We start from the raw sequence: 14,797 nt of genomic DNA, 5'->3' as shown, positions 1-14,797 counted from the left end.
ACATGTAAACCGTTTCCTTTTGGGAAAGTATGTACACTACAGTGGTACTAACTACGAAAAAACAATCCAATCAATGCAACGGTCAGTCATCGTGGTATTCTACTGTAATCTCGCTCTTGATTTCGGCTAGAGCACTGGCTTCTCCTTTGGTGAAAACGTTGCGGATATCCAGATGATTAGCGTCGCAGCAAAGAGAACGTTTTGCAGTAGATTGGCCTGGAGACACAGAGAGAGGACATATAATCCGGGGCTAATCAATAACCGGGACCTATTTCTCGTTGTGTAACCTGATTGTCTCGTTTCGTCAGTCGGCTGTTCTTTCGGTAAGGCAGTTCTCCAGTGTCTTAGAAGCCACAGGGCTTTCATATAAGGCGTCTACTCTCTTTTCATTAACGCTCTGGATCGAATTTTCGACGTCGCATGTAAAACTACCTGTCGGCGTCGCGTAGGTTGTCACGCAATGTACCTGTGGCGTTGTGCGACGATCTCGATCAGTCCCTCTAGTGCATTATTTGTAAACGACCCTGTTTTCGATGCTGACAACGTCACGGCGACGTCGAAGATCTAGCTAGTCGAGCTATTTCTCAGCGCATGAAGTGTCTGTTTTAGATATGTCTACTCCTCCTAAAAAGCGACCAAGATCCCGCGGCGGATCGAAAAGAAAGCGCCGAGGTACATGAATCAATCTAAGCATCCGGGACAGTAGCAGTAGTTTTGTTACAGCGACTCATACCGGCGACGCCGCACACACGCCAAAGATAGGGGGGTTGACTGCAGGCCGTAAGTTTTTCGTTTTACTGCATTTATTGATTCAGCAATGTTTTTTTAGAAAAAGCAGCATTGTCTGCTGATGCTTATGTAAGTTTGGGCACATATATGGACGTTTTAGATTTTAAGTTTTTTTCGCAGTCTCACTTGACGCCTTCAGCTTCCGCCAGATCTTTAGATTCTGAGAATGCGGTGACAGCGTTTAAAGAGCTTGATCTACAGCTGGGGCTCCATCCCGCCGTACTATCAAAAGAAATTTATTCATTCGTGGAAGCGCATTACTCAAAAGAGGGATTCCCGTCGAAGACGTGTAATGATCTTTTTCTGTCCCTGTTGGGCGTCGTGGACAAGTATCATGACTCCAGCTTAGAGTATCTTCTGAGAGGTCAAGTTTTACTTGAGCAATGAATATTGAAATTAAAATTTCTTCTTTTCTTTTCTTGTAAATAGATCAACTGTACTTCTTTTTTAAGAAATATTTTGACGGTGATGAGTTCGACGTCGAAAAGGAGTTTAAGATAGAGATGCCAGACGGTCAACCAGATGCACGTGCAGATTTTGCGGTGTTGGATAAGAAGACGCAAACGCCGATTCTTCTTTTTGAAATCAAGAGGAATTCAGGCGCCAAGTTAGAGAATGCGGCGATCCAAAATGCCAGGGGTACTATGCATCATGTTTCTTGTTGTTTTACTTATAATGTGTTCTGCTAAGGATATCGCTTTTTGAAAATGAACGGGCGAATAAAGCGCTTCCCATTTCCTTGCTTTCTGTTGCAGATAAGAGGAAGGGAATGGGAACTGCATGGCGCAGCATCGCTTACAAAAGATGGCGGCATGGCGATGCGAAGCTTGTCTCGGTTTTCCGTGATTGGTATGGTCTCAACTAAGAAAAAACTAAACAGCCGTGTCATTGTACAATTTGTTACAGGTGCTGATGGCGGAAATATAGGCTTCCTTATAGGCCTCAATTTGCTTTGCCTCGAAAAGGCCATGAGAAGTATGACGTATCAAGAAGGCAAATCACCTGCCGCTTTTCCGTGGCTGACTGCGATCGGCGACAAGGTCAACGTTGAATACGACGCGCACTTGAAACGAGGCGTATTTGATGCTCAATGGAATGGGGAAGGCGTGATCGTGAAGTTCACAAGGGAAAAGCGATATGGCACAGCCGTGCACAAGTTTTGTGCCGACAAAGGCTTTGCGCCCAAGCTGTATGAGGTGGATAAGCGTTCTCTCGCTGCGATTTCGTCGCGCGTCGTCGTAATGGAGAAAATTGAAGGAGTACGCCTCTCAACAGTTCCGGCCAAAAAAGGCGCTTTTGATTTACAAGCCATAAAGCGTAACATTCAAGCTGCTATTACCGCAATCCATGGGCAAGGTTTTGTCCATGGAGATTTTCGTTCCGAGAACATTCTTGTTCTGCCAGACAGTAGCATTTCTGTCATTGATTTCGATTGGAGCGGCAGGTGTGGGGATGTTCGTTACCCTCCTTATGTTAATGAGGACATTTTTGGCCGAGGGAGTCGAAATGAGCTGATACTAGAGCAAAACGACGACGAACTGGTTTCAAAGATGCTTTCTTTGATTGACTCAGCTTAGTGTGTTTTTGTATTTTTGTTACCCTTTAGTTAGTTGATTAATTAATGATAAAGTTGTGGTTGAGTCAATGCTGCTGTGGTATTGATGGAATAGCTGCAGTGCGTGCGCAGCTTCTGACAAACTCACTGCATTTACTAATTGAGCAGCTGACGTTGGTAGTGTATTGCACAAGGCACGTCATTAAATTTCAACCCTGCCTCTAGTCTTTTACTAAGCGGCGTTGTTGATGCTGCTTCGCGTGCACAGAGAGGATAAGTAAAATTTACTATTAATTAATAATTAGCCTAAAATGTTGTTTCCTTTTTTGGTGTTGCCTTAGGCAACTTTTCTTCAGTTCACGTGAGCCGCTCACGTGAGCGTGTTCGCCGCTTCGGCGCATTCGGGACTTCGTTTACTGCTAGCTCCCGTATTCTTGGCGAACTTCCGAACAAAAACCCAGCATTGGCAGTCCTTTACGACTGGCAAGGACTTTCCAGAGCTTTTAAAAAGTCTTTGGCTTGCAAGAATGGCAGGCATAAAAAGAGACGTCGTCGAAATTGACGGGAAGACGTCGGGACATCCGGCGAAGAAACATTGCGTCGAAAATCGTACTGAAGAACAAGAAGAAATAACGAAAATGGCACAGGAAGGCGTAACAGAATCGATTAGGTACTTTTACGAGAAAAATGGACTCCGAAAGTGACGACTCCAGCGGTCACAACGTTTACTTCATCAACGCAGTCACCGAATAATGCTATCAGGTTCATTGTGAAATCTGTGATGGCCACAACACGTTAGGTTTGTTTCGTTTTCTACCAACTTCGCAATGCGTATAATCAGCAAGTATTTTTATTCAGGCTTGGAAAACGGCAGAGGCCGTATTCTATTCAAATACGCCGTCAGTTTGTGACCGAATACGTGATCAAATAACGGAACCTGCCGAGAACCAACAGCCAACACTTGTCACAGAAAAACGCAGGCCATAATATCGACTGAAAAAAAAGAGATCAATTTCGTGGAAACGTCGATACAGGTACATGCGAGAAAGGCAGATTTAGAGTTTCAGTGTCACTCTTTTCACAGAACCGGGTGGCCCAAACATGGGGCTTTACGTTGGGTTTTCTATTATGGGCCTCGTTGTTCTAATATGCTTTGTACTCATCGCAATTCTACTTGCGAGGAAGCAGCGGCGGTCTGCTGGAAGCAACATTAGCGGCGTGTACCGTCGTCGATGAGGCGTTCAGATCACCTAGCCCGTCCGGCGACTATCCCAAAAAGACTGAAGACGTCGTCTCTGCCACAATTAAAGAAAAAAACCGTCTCTCAACAAAGTTCTGGGTTCTCACTACGCCGTGCCAAAGACCCGGGCTGCTGCCACTGCCGCTGCCACTACCTATTTAAAAAAGAGAGATTTCTAGCCCAATTCTAAACTGGTTTCGATTTTTCGTAATTTCTGTCAACGCTCTGGAGACACAGAGAGAGGACATTTATTCCCAATAACCGGGACCTATTGCTCGTTGTGTAACCTGATTGTCTCCTTTCGTCAGTCGGCTGTTCTTTCAGTAAGGCAGTTCTCCAGTGTCTTAGAAGCCAAAGGGCTTTTACATAAGGCGCTATACTCTCTTTTCCTTAACGCTCTGGATCGACTTTTCGACGTCGCATGTAAAACTACTACCTGTTTTCGATGCTAACAGCGTCACGGCGACGTCGAAGATCTAGCTAGTCGAGCTATTTATCAGCGCATCAAGTGTCTGTTTTAGATATGTCTACTCCTAAAAAGCGACCAAGATCCTGCGGCGGATCGAACGGAAAGCGCCGAGGTACATTAATCAATCTAAGCATCCGGGACAGTAGCAGTAGTTTTGTTACAGCGACTCATACCGGCGACGCCGCACAAACGCCAAAGATAGGGGGGTTCACTGCAGGCCGTAAGTTTTTCGTTTTACTGCATTTATTGATTCGGCAATGTTTTTTTAGAAAAAGCAGCATTGTCTGAAGATGCTTATGTACGTTTGGGCACACGGGCGCGTTGACGTTTTAGATTTTGAGTTTTTTTCGCAGTCTCACTTGACGTCTTCAGCTTCCGCCAGTTCTTTAGATTCTGAGAATGCGGTGACAGCGTTTAAAGAGCTTGATCTACAGCTGGGGCTCCATCCTGCAATTCTATCAAAAGAAGTTTTTTCATTCGTGGAAGAGCATTACTCAAAAGAGGAATTCCCGTCGAAGACGTGTAATGATCTTTTTCTGTCCCTGTTGGGCATCGTGGACAAGTGTCATGACGCCAGCTTAGAGTTTCGTCTGAGAGGTCAAGTTTTACTTGAGCAATGAATATTGAAATTAAAATTTCTGCTTTTCTTTTCTTGTAAATAGATGAACTGTACTCATTTTTTGAGAAATTTTTTGACGGTGATGAATTCAAAGTCGAAACGGAGTTTAAGATAGAGATGCCAGACGGTCAACCACCTGCACGTGCACATATTGCGGTGTTGGATAAGAAGACGCTAACGCCGACTCTTCTTTTTGAAATCAAGAGGAGTTCAGGTGCCGAGTTATGGAATGCGGCGCTCCAAAATGCCAGGCGTATTATGCATCATGTTTCTTGTTGTTTTACTTGTAATGTGTTTTTTTAAGGATATCGCTTTTTGAAAATGAACGGGCGAATAAAGCGCTTCCCATTTCCTTGCTTTCTGTTGCAGATAAGAGGAAGGGAATGGGAACTGCATGGCGCAGCATCGCTTGCAAAAGATGGCGGCATGGCGATGCGAAGCTTGTCGCGGTTTTCCGTGATTGGTATGGGTCTCAACTAAGAAAAAACTAAACAGCCGTGTCATTGTATAATTTGTTACAGGTGCTAATGGCGAAAATATAGGCCTCCATTTGCTTTGCCTCGAAAAGGCCATGAGAAGTATGGCGTATCAAGAAGGCAAATCACCTGCCACTTTTCCGTGGCTGACTGCGATCGGCGACAAGGTCAACGTTGAATACGACGCGCACTTGAAACGAGGCGTATTCGATGCTCAATGGAATGGGGAAGGCGTGATCGTGAAGTTCACAAGGGAAAAGCGATATGGCACAGCCGTGCACAAGTTTTGTGCCGACAAAGGCTTTGCGCCCAAGCTGTATGAGGTGGATAAGCGTTCTCTCGCTGCAATTTCGTCGCGCGTCGTCGTAATGGAGAAAATCGAAGGAGTACGCCTCTCAACAGTTCCGGCCAAAAAAGGCGCTTTTGATTTACAAGCCATAAAGCGTAACATTCAAGCTGCTATTACCGCAATCCATGGACAAGGTTTTGTCCATGGAGATTTTCGTTCCGAGAACATTCTTGTTCTGCCAGACAGTAGCATTTCTGTCATTGATTTCGATTGGAGCGGCAGGTGTGGGGATGTTCGTTACCCTCCTTATGTTAATGAGGACATTTTTGGCCGAGGGAGTCGAAATGAGCTGATACGAGAGCAAAACGACGACAAACTGGTTTCAAAGATGATTTCTTCGATTGACTCAGCTTAGTGTGTTTTTGTATTTTTTTTACCCTTTAGTTAGTTGATTAATTAATGATAAAGTTGTGGTTGAGTCAATGCTGCTGTAGTATTGATGGAATAGCTGCAGTGCGTGCGCAGCTTCTGACAAACTCACTGCATTTACTAATTGAGCAGCTGACTTTGGTAGTGTATTGCACAAGGCACGTCATTAAATTTCAACCCTGCCTCTAGTCTTTTACTAAGCGGCGTTGTTGATGCTGCTTCGCGTGCACAGAGAGGATAAGTAAAATTTACTATTAATTAATAATTAGCCTAAAATGTTGTTTCCTTTTTTGGTGTTGCCTTAGGCAACTTTTCTTCAGTTCACGTGAGCCGCTCACGTGAGCGTGTTCGCCGCTTCGGCGCATTCGGGACTTCGTTTACTGCTAGCTCCCGTATTCTTGGCGAACTTCCGAACAAAACCCAGCATTGGCAGTCCTTTACGACTGGCAAGGACTTTCCAGAGCTTTTAAAAAGTCTTTGGCTTGCAAGAATGGCAGGCATAAAAAGAGACGTCGTCGAAATTGACGGGAAGACGTCGGGACATCCGGCGAAGAAACATCGCGTCGAAAATCGTACTGAAGAACAAGAAGAAATAACGAAAATGGCACAGGAAGGCGTAACAGAATCGATTAGGTACCTCTACGAAAAAAAATGGAGTATTTAATTTTTAAAAATTTTATTAGCGATGAGATATTTTTTTCCTATCAATGCAAAATGCCACTAAAAGGAGCACAACCGCATCCGGGAAATATAGTCGAAGCAGCGTCACTGGCAGTAAGTTGAGAAGAATATTTTCATGAAATTATTAGTGGATTTTATTTATTAACTAAATAAGGCCGTGTCTCTTCCACCTCAACATTATAATTTGTCATCGTCCATACCCATGGATGTCATTGCTTCTGGTGTGGAGAAACAGATAGGTTATAGAGTTAATGTTCTAACGTTTGTTTTTTTGCTGACTAAGGCCGTTTGAGTGAGTTGCAGCTGGAAGGAATTCAATACGCCGTAGGAAAAGTGACGGGAAAATGTTTACAATTTTTCTGATCGATACTGATTCAGTGTCAGCGTCATCAAATTATTTTCCCCAATGGATTGCGTGCGGGATTCTTTATTGGAGATGCGGCCGGAGTGGGGAAGGGTAGACAGGTAATGGGCGACCTTACGTAACGGTAAGGAGTATTTTTGAAAATCTTTTGACAGATAGCCGGAGTGATTTTCGATAATTATGTTAGAGGAAGAACGAGACATCTTTGGTTTAGCATATCGTCTGATCTCAAAGTGGACGCGCAACGGTGAGAGGGGCGGGGGAAGGGGCTTCGCCTTTGCAAACGTCTGGCTTGTCTAGATAGAGAGAAAGGGTTTAGCTTTGTCTATTTATTCACATAGGAGCAAACCCTTTTTAGTGTCATTATGAGTTACTACCTTGGCCAAATAATTCTCATGATTTTGTTTGATTTTGATCCTTCTTTTAGTGATTTAGAAGACATTGGATGTCACATCAAGGTGATAGGTGGGTGCCAGCATTTAGACAAAGAAACGAGGTATTTTTTTTCTGTCGAGGAGTGTAAGATCAATAAGGATTTAATTAAAGGGTGCTTGGTCTTCCATCTGACTTTAAGGAGGGCGTGGTGTTCAGCACTTATGCAACTCTAATCTCTTCTGTTCAGAGAAGTACTAAAACTCGCTTAGCAAATAAATCTAATGAAGTATTGCGGTTTTGAATTGAGGTGGGTCGAAGAGAAGCCGACTTCAGCAAATAATTGACTGGTGCGGAGGATCATCTTTCAGCGGGTGTCTCGTATTTGACGAATGTCACAAAGCAAAGCACTATCATCCAGTTAGTACATGAATAAATAAATAAATAAATAGCACATGACATTTTCACACCTTATTAGGACAATGAAAAATCGTCGACGAAAGTTGCTGTCGCTGTAACAACCCTACAAAAGTACTGGGCAACGTTTTGAGTCTGCATTATTTAAATAATTAATTAAATAATTAATTAATAGAATGTTGCCACGCGCTCGCGTGATCTATTGCAGCGCTACTGGAGCTACGTCCGTTAAAAACATGGTGACTATTTTTGAATGCTGTTTCTCCATTGATACTTACGTTTAAGATTTAGGCTTTTATGGAACGACTGGGATTGTGGGGCGAGGGAACGGCTTTCAAGTCCTTTGAAGCGTTCTTAGACAGTATTAATAGGCGTGGACTTGGTGAGTAGGTGCTCCTTCTTGAGCGTCCATATACATGTTCTGACAAATCGAATTTTCAGGGGCATCTGAAATGTTGGCAATGGAAATGAAAACGTCTGGGATGTATTTGGCTCGAGAGCTAAGCTTTAGGGAGGCGGAAGTAAGCAAGGAAACTATTGATCATAATAATAATAATAATAATGAAATTTCTTTTCAGTTTGCGTTCCTCGAAGTCGATCTGAGCGACGAGCAAATTTGCATTTACAACGTAGCGTCTCACATATGGCAAGATCGCTTGGGGTGCCTTATTATTAAAGACGTCGAACTTATATTCTCTCTCCTACGAAGGGACGAATTACGAAAATCGTTAGATCACGCGCAAGCGAGAACCGAATCGTCGGCGCGACTCGGCTCCATCTATTGGGGTGCGCATCAGCGATTTTTCAAACAGCTCTGGTACTTATAATCAAATAATTTAATTAATTAATTAATTAATTTATATTTCTCCTCTGTTTCTAAGTTTGAGCGTTAAAGTGCCTGCAATCGTTGAAGAAACGAAAGCGGCTCTCAAAGCGGGACACTGCGTCGTAATTGGCCTTCAAACGACGGGAGAAGTGAGTAGGAGAAAAATTAAGGGTCGTAGGGGCGTGTCTTGATCTTTTCTGTTGTGGATTCAGGCCAGTCTTGATCATTGCGTTCTTTCTTCGGACGGGCAGTCGCTCGGCGAGTTCGTATCGCTTACAAAGGAGATACTCTGTCGTTTTATCGAGAATAATTTTCCGACTGAACGAAAAACGAATCAGGTGAGAAAACCGATGAATCGCGTAATGTGGGATAGTTACGCGTAGATTTTGCTTTCGCAGAATAAAGTCGAGAAGGACGATTGGTGCGTCACGGCCAAGAAAATGCTACTTGACTATATAGAAAAATGCAATTTTCCAATCAGGCAATGGGGATCAATAATAAAAATCGAATCTAAATTAACGTGAATAATTTATCTAGTCCACTAGATGATATAATCGATCAACTTGGCGGCCCTTCTCACGTAGCGGAAATGACGGGACGCAAGGGACGAGTTGTCCGAGATCATTTGGGAAAGCCTCGCTACCAAAGACGAGAAAGCGACGTCACCGGTGACGTAGAAAGCCTAAACGTCAACGAGGTACGTCAAGTGAAATCGTGACGTCATAACCGCTAAGACGTTATTTAGAGAAATAATTTCATGCAAGGGAAAAAATTGGTGGCGATCATTTCGGACGCGGCCAGTACGGGAATTTCGCTTCACGCCGATCGTCGCGTGCCCAATCAGCGTCGTCGAATCCACGTCACGTTCGAGTTGCCGTGGAGCGCGGAAAAAGCGGTTCAGCAGCTCGGGCGATCTCACAGATCGAATCAAGCAACGTAAGTTATTAGAGTCAATAATCATATTCAGTACTATGTCCTTGTATATTTCTCTTTCCTTCTAGCGCTCCTATATATAAATTACTTACGACGTCGTTGGGTGGCGAGCGACGCTTTGCTTCCGCCGTGGCCCAACGTCTTCAGTCATTAGGTGGCTTGAACTCTCCAAATGAGCGATCAATATATAAGCTATATTGATTGTTCAAGGTGCACTAACCAAGGGAGATAGGAGAGCGTCCGGAGGCTTGAACGTGGCTCAATTCAACTTCGATACGCCGTACGGGCGAAGTGCCCTGCGATCTATGTATGAATGTATTAGTCGAGTATGTGGAGTTGACTTTGCAAGGAAGAACAAATAACATGATTATATGTGTAGAAAGAACTGGTTTCGGGCGTGAGTCTTTCGTCTCTTGGCGGCGTCATGGAAGCGGGAGGACGAATGACATTTGGTCAGATAAATGGCTTATTTCAGGTTCGAAATTGCTTGTATATATTTTATGTAGTAAATATAAACGAGTGTTTTCTCTAGGAGTGTCTTGTTCAGATGGGCGTGGCTGATACCATTTCTGGAGGCATTTTGGTTCAGGAGAAAAACAGAAACGACGTCGGGAAATTCCTTAATCGCGTTCTTGGACTCAAAGTTCTATATCAGAATTGGGTATGTACCCGTATGTGCACATTATGTCGATTTTTGGGATTAGCTGGGCGTGCAGCTTTTTGGCTACTTTTCTGCCTGTTTGGATGCTACAATCGATATAGCAAAGAAAGAGGGAAGGTACAAGAGTCACTTTAATAGGATAATCGTTATTGATTATTTTAAGATACAATGAGGGCGTGACTGATATTGTGGCCGCTTCTATTCAACTCAAACACGATCCAGAATCGGTTTTCACGGAAGGACGACCGTCCAATCAGCAAACAAAGTGACGTAAAGCGCCACAAACGAAATAAATAAATAACTTTAGTGATTTTAGACACTACACTGTCATCGTCGATCGCGGAGTTGATTTTGATTCAGCAGTCGAACGACTCGAGAAGGCCGGAGGACGAGATAGCGGGTTCTACGTCTCGCGACGAGAGCAGAGAGGAAGGCGACTTCATCTTTTGGCCATTCAAAAGCCAAGAAGTCCGCATCTTTTCTCGATCGTGAGACCAAACACGGGACTCTCCGCAAACGAGGAGGAACGGTCGGAGCTGATGCATAAGTACGGTAAGGTATCGGCAAAGGAGGCGGAAGTGGGATGGAGGAAGCAATACGAATCGACGAGAGATCAATGCATACATGGAAGTGGATGCAAACTAGGACCGGGCAATTGCAAAAGTAAGAAAGAAGAATATTATTATTTTATAATTATGTGTGTTTCAGTCGGTAGCAGAATCACCGAAGTTCATCTTCTAAACGGCGGATTGATACCGATTTGGTCGGCGCTGGAATCGACGTTGCTGAAGCGCGCCGAATCACTCGATCTGGGGTACAACTCAATAATTTTTTCTTCTTCTCAGAAATCCAACTCTCTTTCAAACGTAGCAAAAATGAACGCTCCCTTCGCGTCGTTCGACTCTTATTGGACTCAGGCGAACGACTCATCGGAATGCGATACCCGCATCAGTTGATACCGGAAGTGACGGAATCAGTGAAAAATCCGCCGCCACAACAGGAACACCTTCAAGGAGTAAATAAACAATAATCGGAAGGTGGGCGTTGACTAAGCGGTGTTGTTCAGGTGTCGGCGCCGCCACATCCACCGCAGTCTGGTCCCATTTCCCTACTGAAAGTGGAACAGGAATCGCCGGTGGTAATCAAATTGCTTCGAAAGGCGCAAAAGCCGCCGGTCACATTACACGATTTTTTCTCGTCGAAAGCTGCGCGAACGAAGTCGCCGCCGGAACCGGCGGCACCGGCGGCGTCGAAACAGCAGCCAATCATTGATCTCGACGCTCCGCCGATCGTCTGTCCCGTATGCGAGAAGGCTCTTCCGCGTTTTCTAACGAACGTCGAAGTGAATGCGCACGTCGATAGGTGCTTAGGAAAATAATTCTAAAAGTAAACGTGTTTGTGGCGGGCGAGGCGGGCGGGGCCCTGAGTGGGGGCCCCACCCGGCCGCCCGCAGCCAATTCCTTCGGTAGCTAATTCGAGTCCGCAATGACGCAAATCGGCGTCGGTCGTGTCGTCTTTGATGATGTCGAAGCGCAGTGCCCGCTCGCGCCAACTCACCGCAACTCGACCAAACAATGGCAATTTAGCAATTTGTCGGTAAGCGCACGCACGAATCGGCGTCTTTCGTCCCTTCAGTCCAGAGGAAATCCTTCGAGCTCACGGTGGGCGTGTCGCGAGGCGATTCGCGAAGTGCGTCATCGCCAGACAATAGGAGCATTGGCACATCAACAAAGGGGATGAAAGCATTCGAGAAATGCAATCGCTCATGACGACAGCTCGTTGACCGGAGGCGCAATGCAGGAAAAGAAAGCGAGGGGGCCCCCTAATACATATTTTCTTTCTCTCCCGCTCTGCATATACATACGAGTACGCTAAAACGTAAACCGTTACAAGTCCTGAGCCCGCCAGGCAGCGAAATCGTCTCTCTACCAGCACTAAGACATAGCTATATACACTATACAATGCCGAATAAAGAATAAAAAGGCGCGCGTCAGATGTCGCTCTTGACGATAACGTACGGTACGGGACGTCGTATGTCCGGGGCGCTCTCGCATCGTTTGCTACAGCAGAGACACGAAGACGACGATGTCGACGGCGAAGGCGGGACGACGTACGCTGACGAATGAGCGGCCATAGCCGCCGCTGCGGCGGCTAGAGGCGGCGGCGATAGTTGACTAGGATAGACGAAGGAAAAAGCGCCGTATTGCGGCGACGGTATGAGCGCCGGGAGACTGTTCGATCGTTGAACGGTAAACGCCGATCGTTCGATGTTGAATCCGGGCGGCGGAAAGAAGGCGGGCGACGGAAAAGGCGAGTACTGGTGAAAAGGAGACGTCGGGCCGACGGCCGTGTCTGCGAGTAAGAGTGTGGGAGGTAGACTGAGAGATTCCTTTTTTGTTCCCGTCGCCGCGACGGCGGCGGCCGTCGCCGCAGCTGACGCCGTCTTGTTCTTTCGCTTGGGACGGTACTTGTAGTCGGGATGATCGCGCATGTGCTGTTCGCGCAGGCGTCGGCTCTCGTCGACGTACGGTCGCTTGTCGGAGTCGGTCAGATCGCGCCACTCGGCGCCGAGACGACGACTGATCTCCGAATTGTGCATCTTCGGATTCTCTTCGGCGATTTTCTTTCGTTTCGCGCTCGACCAGACCATGAAGGCGTTCATGGGACGTTTGATGTGATCACCGACCGGCGCGCTCTTCGACATCGCCCCGATTCCCGAATCCTCCTACTCAACTGGCGTGTTGAGGGCGTAGCGCGCTGCTTTATGGCTCGTGCGCGCCCAATTAGGTGACAACAGCGTAGGCGTCTCATTTGCTTTTCCTGTTATCACCTATTGTGTTATCGCCCGTTTTACAAACCCGAACGCTCCCGTGAGCCAATAGGCGATCTTGTTCGGCGCTAATTCGATTAGGCTTGCTTAGGATCAAATAATTTTATTGACGTCATATCGACGTTCCAAGCATAGTTGTGCTAGTTGACAGTGGGTGGGGGAACAATCACGCTCAACAAAAGCCAACAGAACAATCGAGAGAATAGGGACCGTATACATAAAGGCGTACTGCCCTCCGAGTAAAAGAGTACCCAAAGATGGACACGTGGCCGGTGCCAACCCCTCGCTCGACCACGTCTATAGAAGCATTGTTCCCGTGGAAAGAATAGCGCTTTGTAAATAGAAATAGTCTAGCAAACAGAGCGACCTCCCTCTGAGAGACAGAGAGTATGCCTTACTTGTAGTTGCTCGAGAGACGGTGTCTCCGCCCTGTGGAAGCTAATAGAATTAGGACGGGAGACCAGTCCGGTTTTTCTCGCGGTTTGACCTTTATAGGGCAGAAGGATGTGTCGCGACTCAGATAAGAATCGGAAACTCTGACGCACGCAGAAGCAGTTCAACCGTTGAGAACAGGATCTTTCCACTTGGCCGCAGAAAGTCTGCATACGTTTCATATTGAAAGTTGTCGAACGCGGTCATTTATTGTGGGGTGAAGCCGTTTCCTGCACTATAAGGACGAACCCTCTCATGGGTGACCACACCCCGTGGTCATCAGGGAGTCCCAGTGAGAGAGAGAATTGCTTCTATTATAATATAGTACAGGTTGCCTCCGGGAGGACGTTGCATTCTTTTTCTCTATCGTTCGCAACTTCGCCTTCGTGGAGCCGGAACATCTTCTAGTAGTAATCTAATTTGCAAGCGACGATTTCTGAGCGCCAGATATCTACTAGTAGGCTCCGCTGCGCTAGGGGCAACCGACTGGAAAGCCACAATAAGATTCCGTAAGTAGAGAAAGCTTGAGGCTTCAATTGAGTGCTTCATGCATAGACAATTCGACTCATTGTTGCAAGAGGGTGGAAATCAAATAGAATTAGGATGCCCCCGCTGACGCACTCAGGGAGCCTGTAGAATGCTCTAACGGGAGGTCGACGATGCATAGGTCGCCAGGCAGGGAGTCTGCACTAAATCAGTTTGCTTAATGCATGCAATAAAAACAATTCACTGGCAAATCGATGCTAAGACTAGCACGAGAAGCCACGCCTACTTCTAGTAGCGTGAGGTCCTCTGATTCACTGAGCAAAAGGAGACAACAAGAAACACTTTGCATCGGCAAGGCAGCACTGTGCAAGCGCGAGAAGTCTAGAATTCTTGGAAAATTATTTAATTGACATACCAACATTTAGCAATACACAGACAATATTTCAACGCGCATCAATCATCGTCATGACGTCCAATATCTTTCGGCGATATCATGCACAGAAACTCCACGGAGAGTACCTATCGCACAAAGATCCTCTGCAGCATTGGGAGCCATTGGCCAGCAGCTGATTGATCGAGCCGACACTTGCTTGTGTCCCCTCTCCCGTGCTCGCCCGTCGCTGCGCCAAGGCAGGAACACTGCTGCGATGCAATGATTTGCAAAGACACGGGGTCACCGATGTTTATGCGCCTCATGGACAAAGCGAATGGAAATGAAATCAAAAGCTCCAAAAAGAGTAGACAGAAGAAATAGGCAAACGGCTTTATTCATCCCACTCAACTTGAAGAGACGAGGTGAATTTGCCGGCGTCAGCTAGAAGAACAAGGAACAACGAATTCCATCGTCTTGGGGGCTTTCACTGTGTATATGTAATAGGGTATGGGTAAACGGTAACTAGATACGGGACTCCACATACTACTCGTGTACT

The 14,797-nt window shown here is 46.0% G+C and overlaps 4 protein-coding genes across 9 annotated transcripts; 3 read left to right on the top strand and 1 right to left on the bottom strand.

Annotated features, from left to right (window-relative positions):
• Nucleotides 1–264: 264 nt before the first annotated feature.
• LOC136195245 (uncharacterized) lies at nt 265–5,877 on the top strand. 3 transcript variants are annotated; one of them, XM_065984540.1, is made up of 10 exons: nt 2,815–2,953; nt 3,015–3,143; nt 3,203–3,907; nt 4,106–4,165; nt 4,217–4,273; nt 4,323–4,351; nt 4,407–4,650; nt 4,716–4,925; nt 4,977–5,135; nt 5,194–5,877. In XM_065984540.1, the coding sequence occupies exons 4-10, from the start codon at nt 4,108–4,110 to the stop codon at nt 5,850–5,852; spliced, it is 1,416 nt and encodes a 471-aa protein (XP_065840612.1). In that variant the 5' UTR covers nt 2,815–2,953; nt 3,015–3,143; nt 3,203–3,907; nt 4,106–4,107; the 3' UTR covers nt 5,853–5,877. The 3 variants fall into 3 exon arrangements, with proteins under 3 accessions (XP_065840614.1, XP_065840612.1, XP_065840613.1); XM_065984541.1 differs by having other exon boundaries at nt 2,815–3,143; nt 3,203–3,378; nt 3,429–3,907; XM_065984542.1 differs by lacking the exons at nt 2,815–2,953; nt 3,015–3,143; nt 3,203–3,907 and adding an exon at nt 265–323.
• Nucleotides 405–2,434, top strand: LOC136195244 (uncharacterized). The gene is made up of 8 exons (XM_065984539.1): nt 405–422; nt 610–672; nt 724–780; nt 830–858; nt 910–1,153; nt 1,219–1,428; nt 1,480–1,638; nt 1,696–2,434. Exons 2-8 carry the CDS (start codon nt 612–614, stop codon nt 2,364–2,366), a joined length of 1,431 nt encoding a protein of 476 aa, XP_065840611.1. The 5' UTR covers nt 405–422; nt 610–611; the 3' UTR covers nt 2,367–2,434.
• Nucleotides 5,878–6,278: 401 nt separating the features above from the next.
• LOC136195631 (uncharacterized) lies at nt 6,279–14,793 on the top strand. Of its 4 annotated transcripts, XR_010671927.1 has the most exons (32): nt 6,279–6,499; nt 6,550–6,640; nt 6,702–6,768; nt 6,831–6,871; nt 6,926–7,012; nt 7,067–7,158; nt 7,339–7,407; nt 7,458–7,537; nt 7,594–7,703; nt 7,762–7,814; nt 7,876–7,939; nt 7,992–8,082; nt 8,142–8,221; nt 8,279–8,346; nt 8,410–8,517; nt 8,582–8,675; nt 8,739–8,864; nt 8,925–9,007; nt 9,064–9,223; nt 9,272–9,462; nt 9,528–9,613; nt 9,670–9,785; nt 9,839–9,934; nt 9,992–10,120; nt 10,176–10,237; nt 10,284–10,385; nt 10,437–10,783; nt 10,829–10,934; nt 10,991–11,135; nt 11,187–13,789; nt 13,841–13,895; nt 13,938–14,793. XR_010671927.1 is itself a non-coding variant. In XM_065985019.1 (30 exons), exons 1-30 carry the CDS (start codon nt 6,357–6,359, stop codon nt 11,496–11,498), a joined length of 3,399 nt encoding a protein of 1,132 aa, XP_065841091.1. In that variant the 5' UTR covers nt 6,279–6,356; the 3' UTR covers nt 11,499–14,793. The 4 variants fall into 4 exon arrangements, 1 of the variants encoding a protein (XP_065841091.1); XR_010671926.1 differs by having other exon boundaries at nt 13,841–14,793; XR_010671925.1 differs by having other exon boundaries at nt 11,187–13,792; nt 13,841–14,793.
• Nucleotides 10,785–13,366, bottom strand: LOC136195634 (transcription factor sox-3-like). The gene has a single exon (XM_065985021.1). The coding sequence runs from the start codon at nt 12,822–12,824 to the stop codon at nt 12,111–12,113; it is 714 nt and encodes a 237-aa protein (XP_065841093.1). The 5' UTR covers nt 12,825–13,366; the 3' UTR covers nt 10,785–12,110.
• Nucleotides 14,794–14,797: the final 4 nt, after the last annotated feature.

The sequence above is a fragment of the Oscarella lobularis genome, chromosome 14 (genome assembly GCF_947507565.1).
Source record: "Oscarella lobularis chromosome 14, ooOscLobu1.1, whole genome shotgun sequence".
NCBI lineage: Eukaryota > Metazoa > Porifera > Homoscleromorpha > Homosclerophorida > Oscarellidae > Oscarella > Oscarella lobularis.
Note: the sequence above shows the minus strand (reverse complement) of the source record. Positions and strands in the feature narration are given on the sequence as shown.

What these genes read in the sequence shown, in the direction of transcription:
- LOC136195244 (XM_065984539.1), top strand. Translation starts at nt 612, where the DNA reads ATGTCTACTCCTCCTAAAAAGCGACCAAGATCCCGCGGCGGATCGAAA. An exon ending in GGCGATCCAAAATGCCAGGG is followed by an intron (nt 1,429 to 1,479) that starts GTACTATGCATC and finishes TGTTCTGCTAAG; the next exon opens with GATATCGCTTTTTGAAAATG. An exon ending in GTCTCGGTTTTCCGTGATTG is followed by an intron (nt 1,639 to 1,695) that starts GTATGGTCTCAA and finishes AATTTGTTACAG; the next exon opens with GTGCTGATGGCGGAAATATA.
- LOC136195634 (XM_065985021.1), bottom strand. Translation starts at nt 12,824, where the DNA reads ATGTCGAAGAGCGCGCCGGTCGGTGATCACATCAAACGTCCCATGAAC.
- LOC136195631 (XM_065985019.1), top strand. Translation starts at nt 6,357, where the DNA reads ATGGCAGGCATAAAAAGAGACGTCGTCGAAATTGACGGGAAGACGTCG. An exon ending in GCTGTAACAACCCTACAAAA is followed by an intron (nt 7,815 to 7,875) that starts GTACTGGGCAAC and finishes ATTAATTAATAG; the next exon opens with AATGTTGCCACGCGCTCGCG. An exon ending in CCGTCCAATCAGCAAACAAA is followed by an intron (nt 10,386 to 10,436) that starts GTGACGTAAAGC and finishes TAGTGATTTTAG; the next exon opens with ACACTACACTGTCATCGTCG.
- LOC136195245 (XM_065984542.1), top strand. Translation starts at nt 4,108, where the DNA reads ATGTCTACTCCTAAAAAGCGACCAAGATCCTGCGGCGGATCGAACGGA. An exon ending in AGGGGGGTTCACTGCAGGCC is followed by an intron (nt 4,274 to 4,322) that starts GTAAGTTTTTCG and finishes ATGTTTTTTTAG; the next exon opens with AAAAAGCAGCATTGTCTGAA. An exon ending in GGCGCTCCAAAATGCCAGGC is followed by an intron (nt 4,926 to 4,976) that starts GTATTATGCATC and finishes TGTTTTTTTAAG; the next exon opens with GATATCGCTTTTTGAAAATG.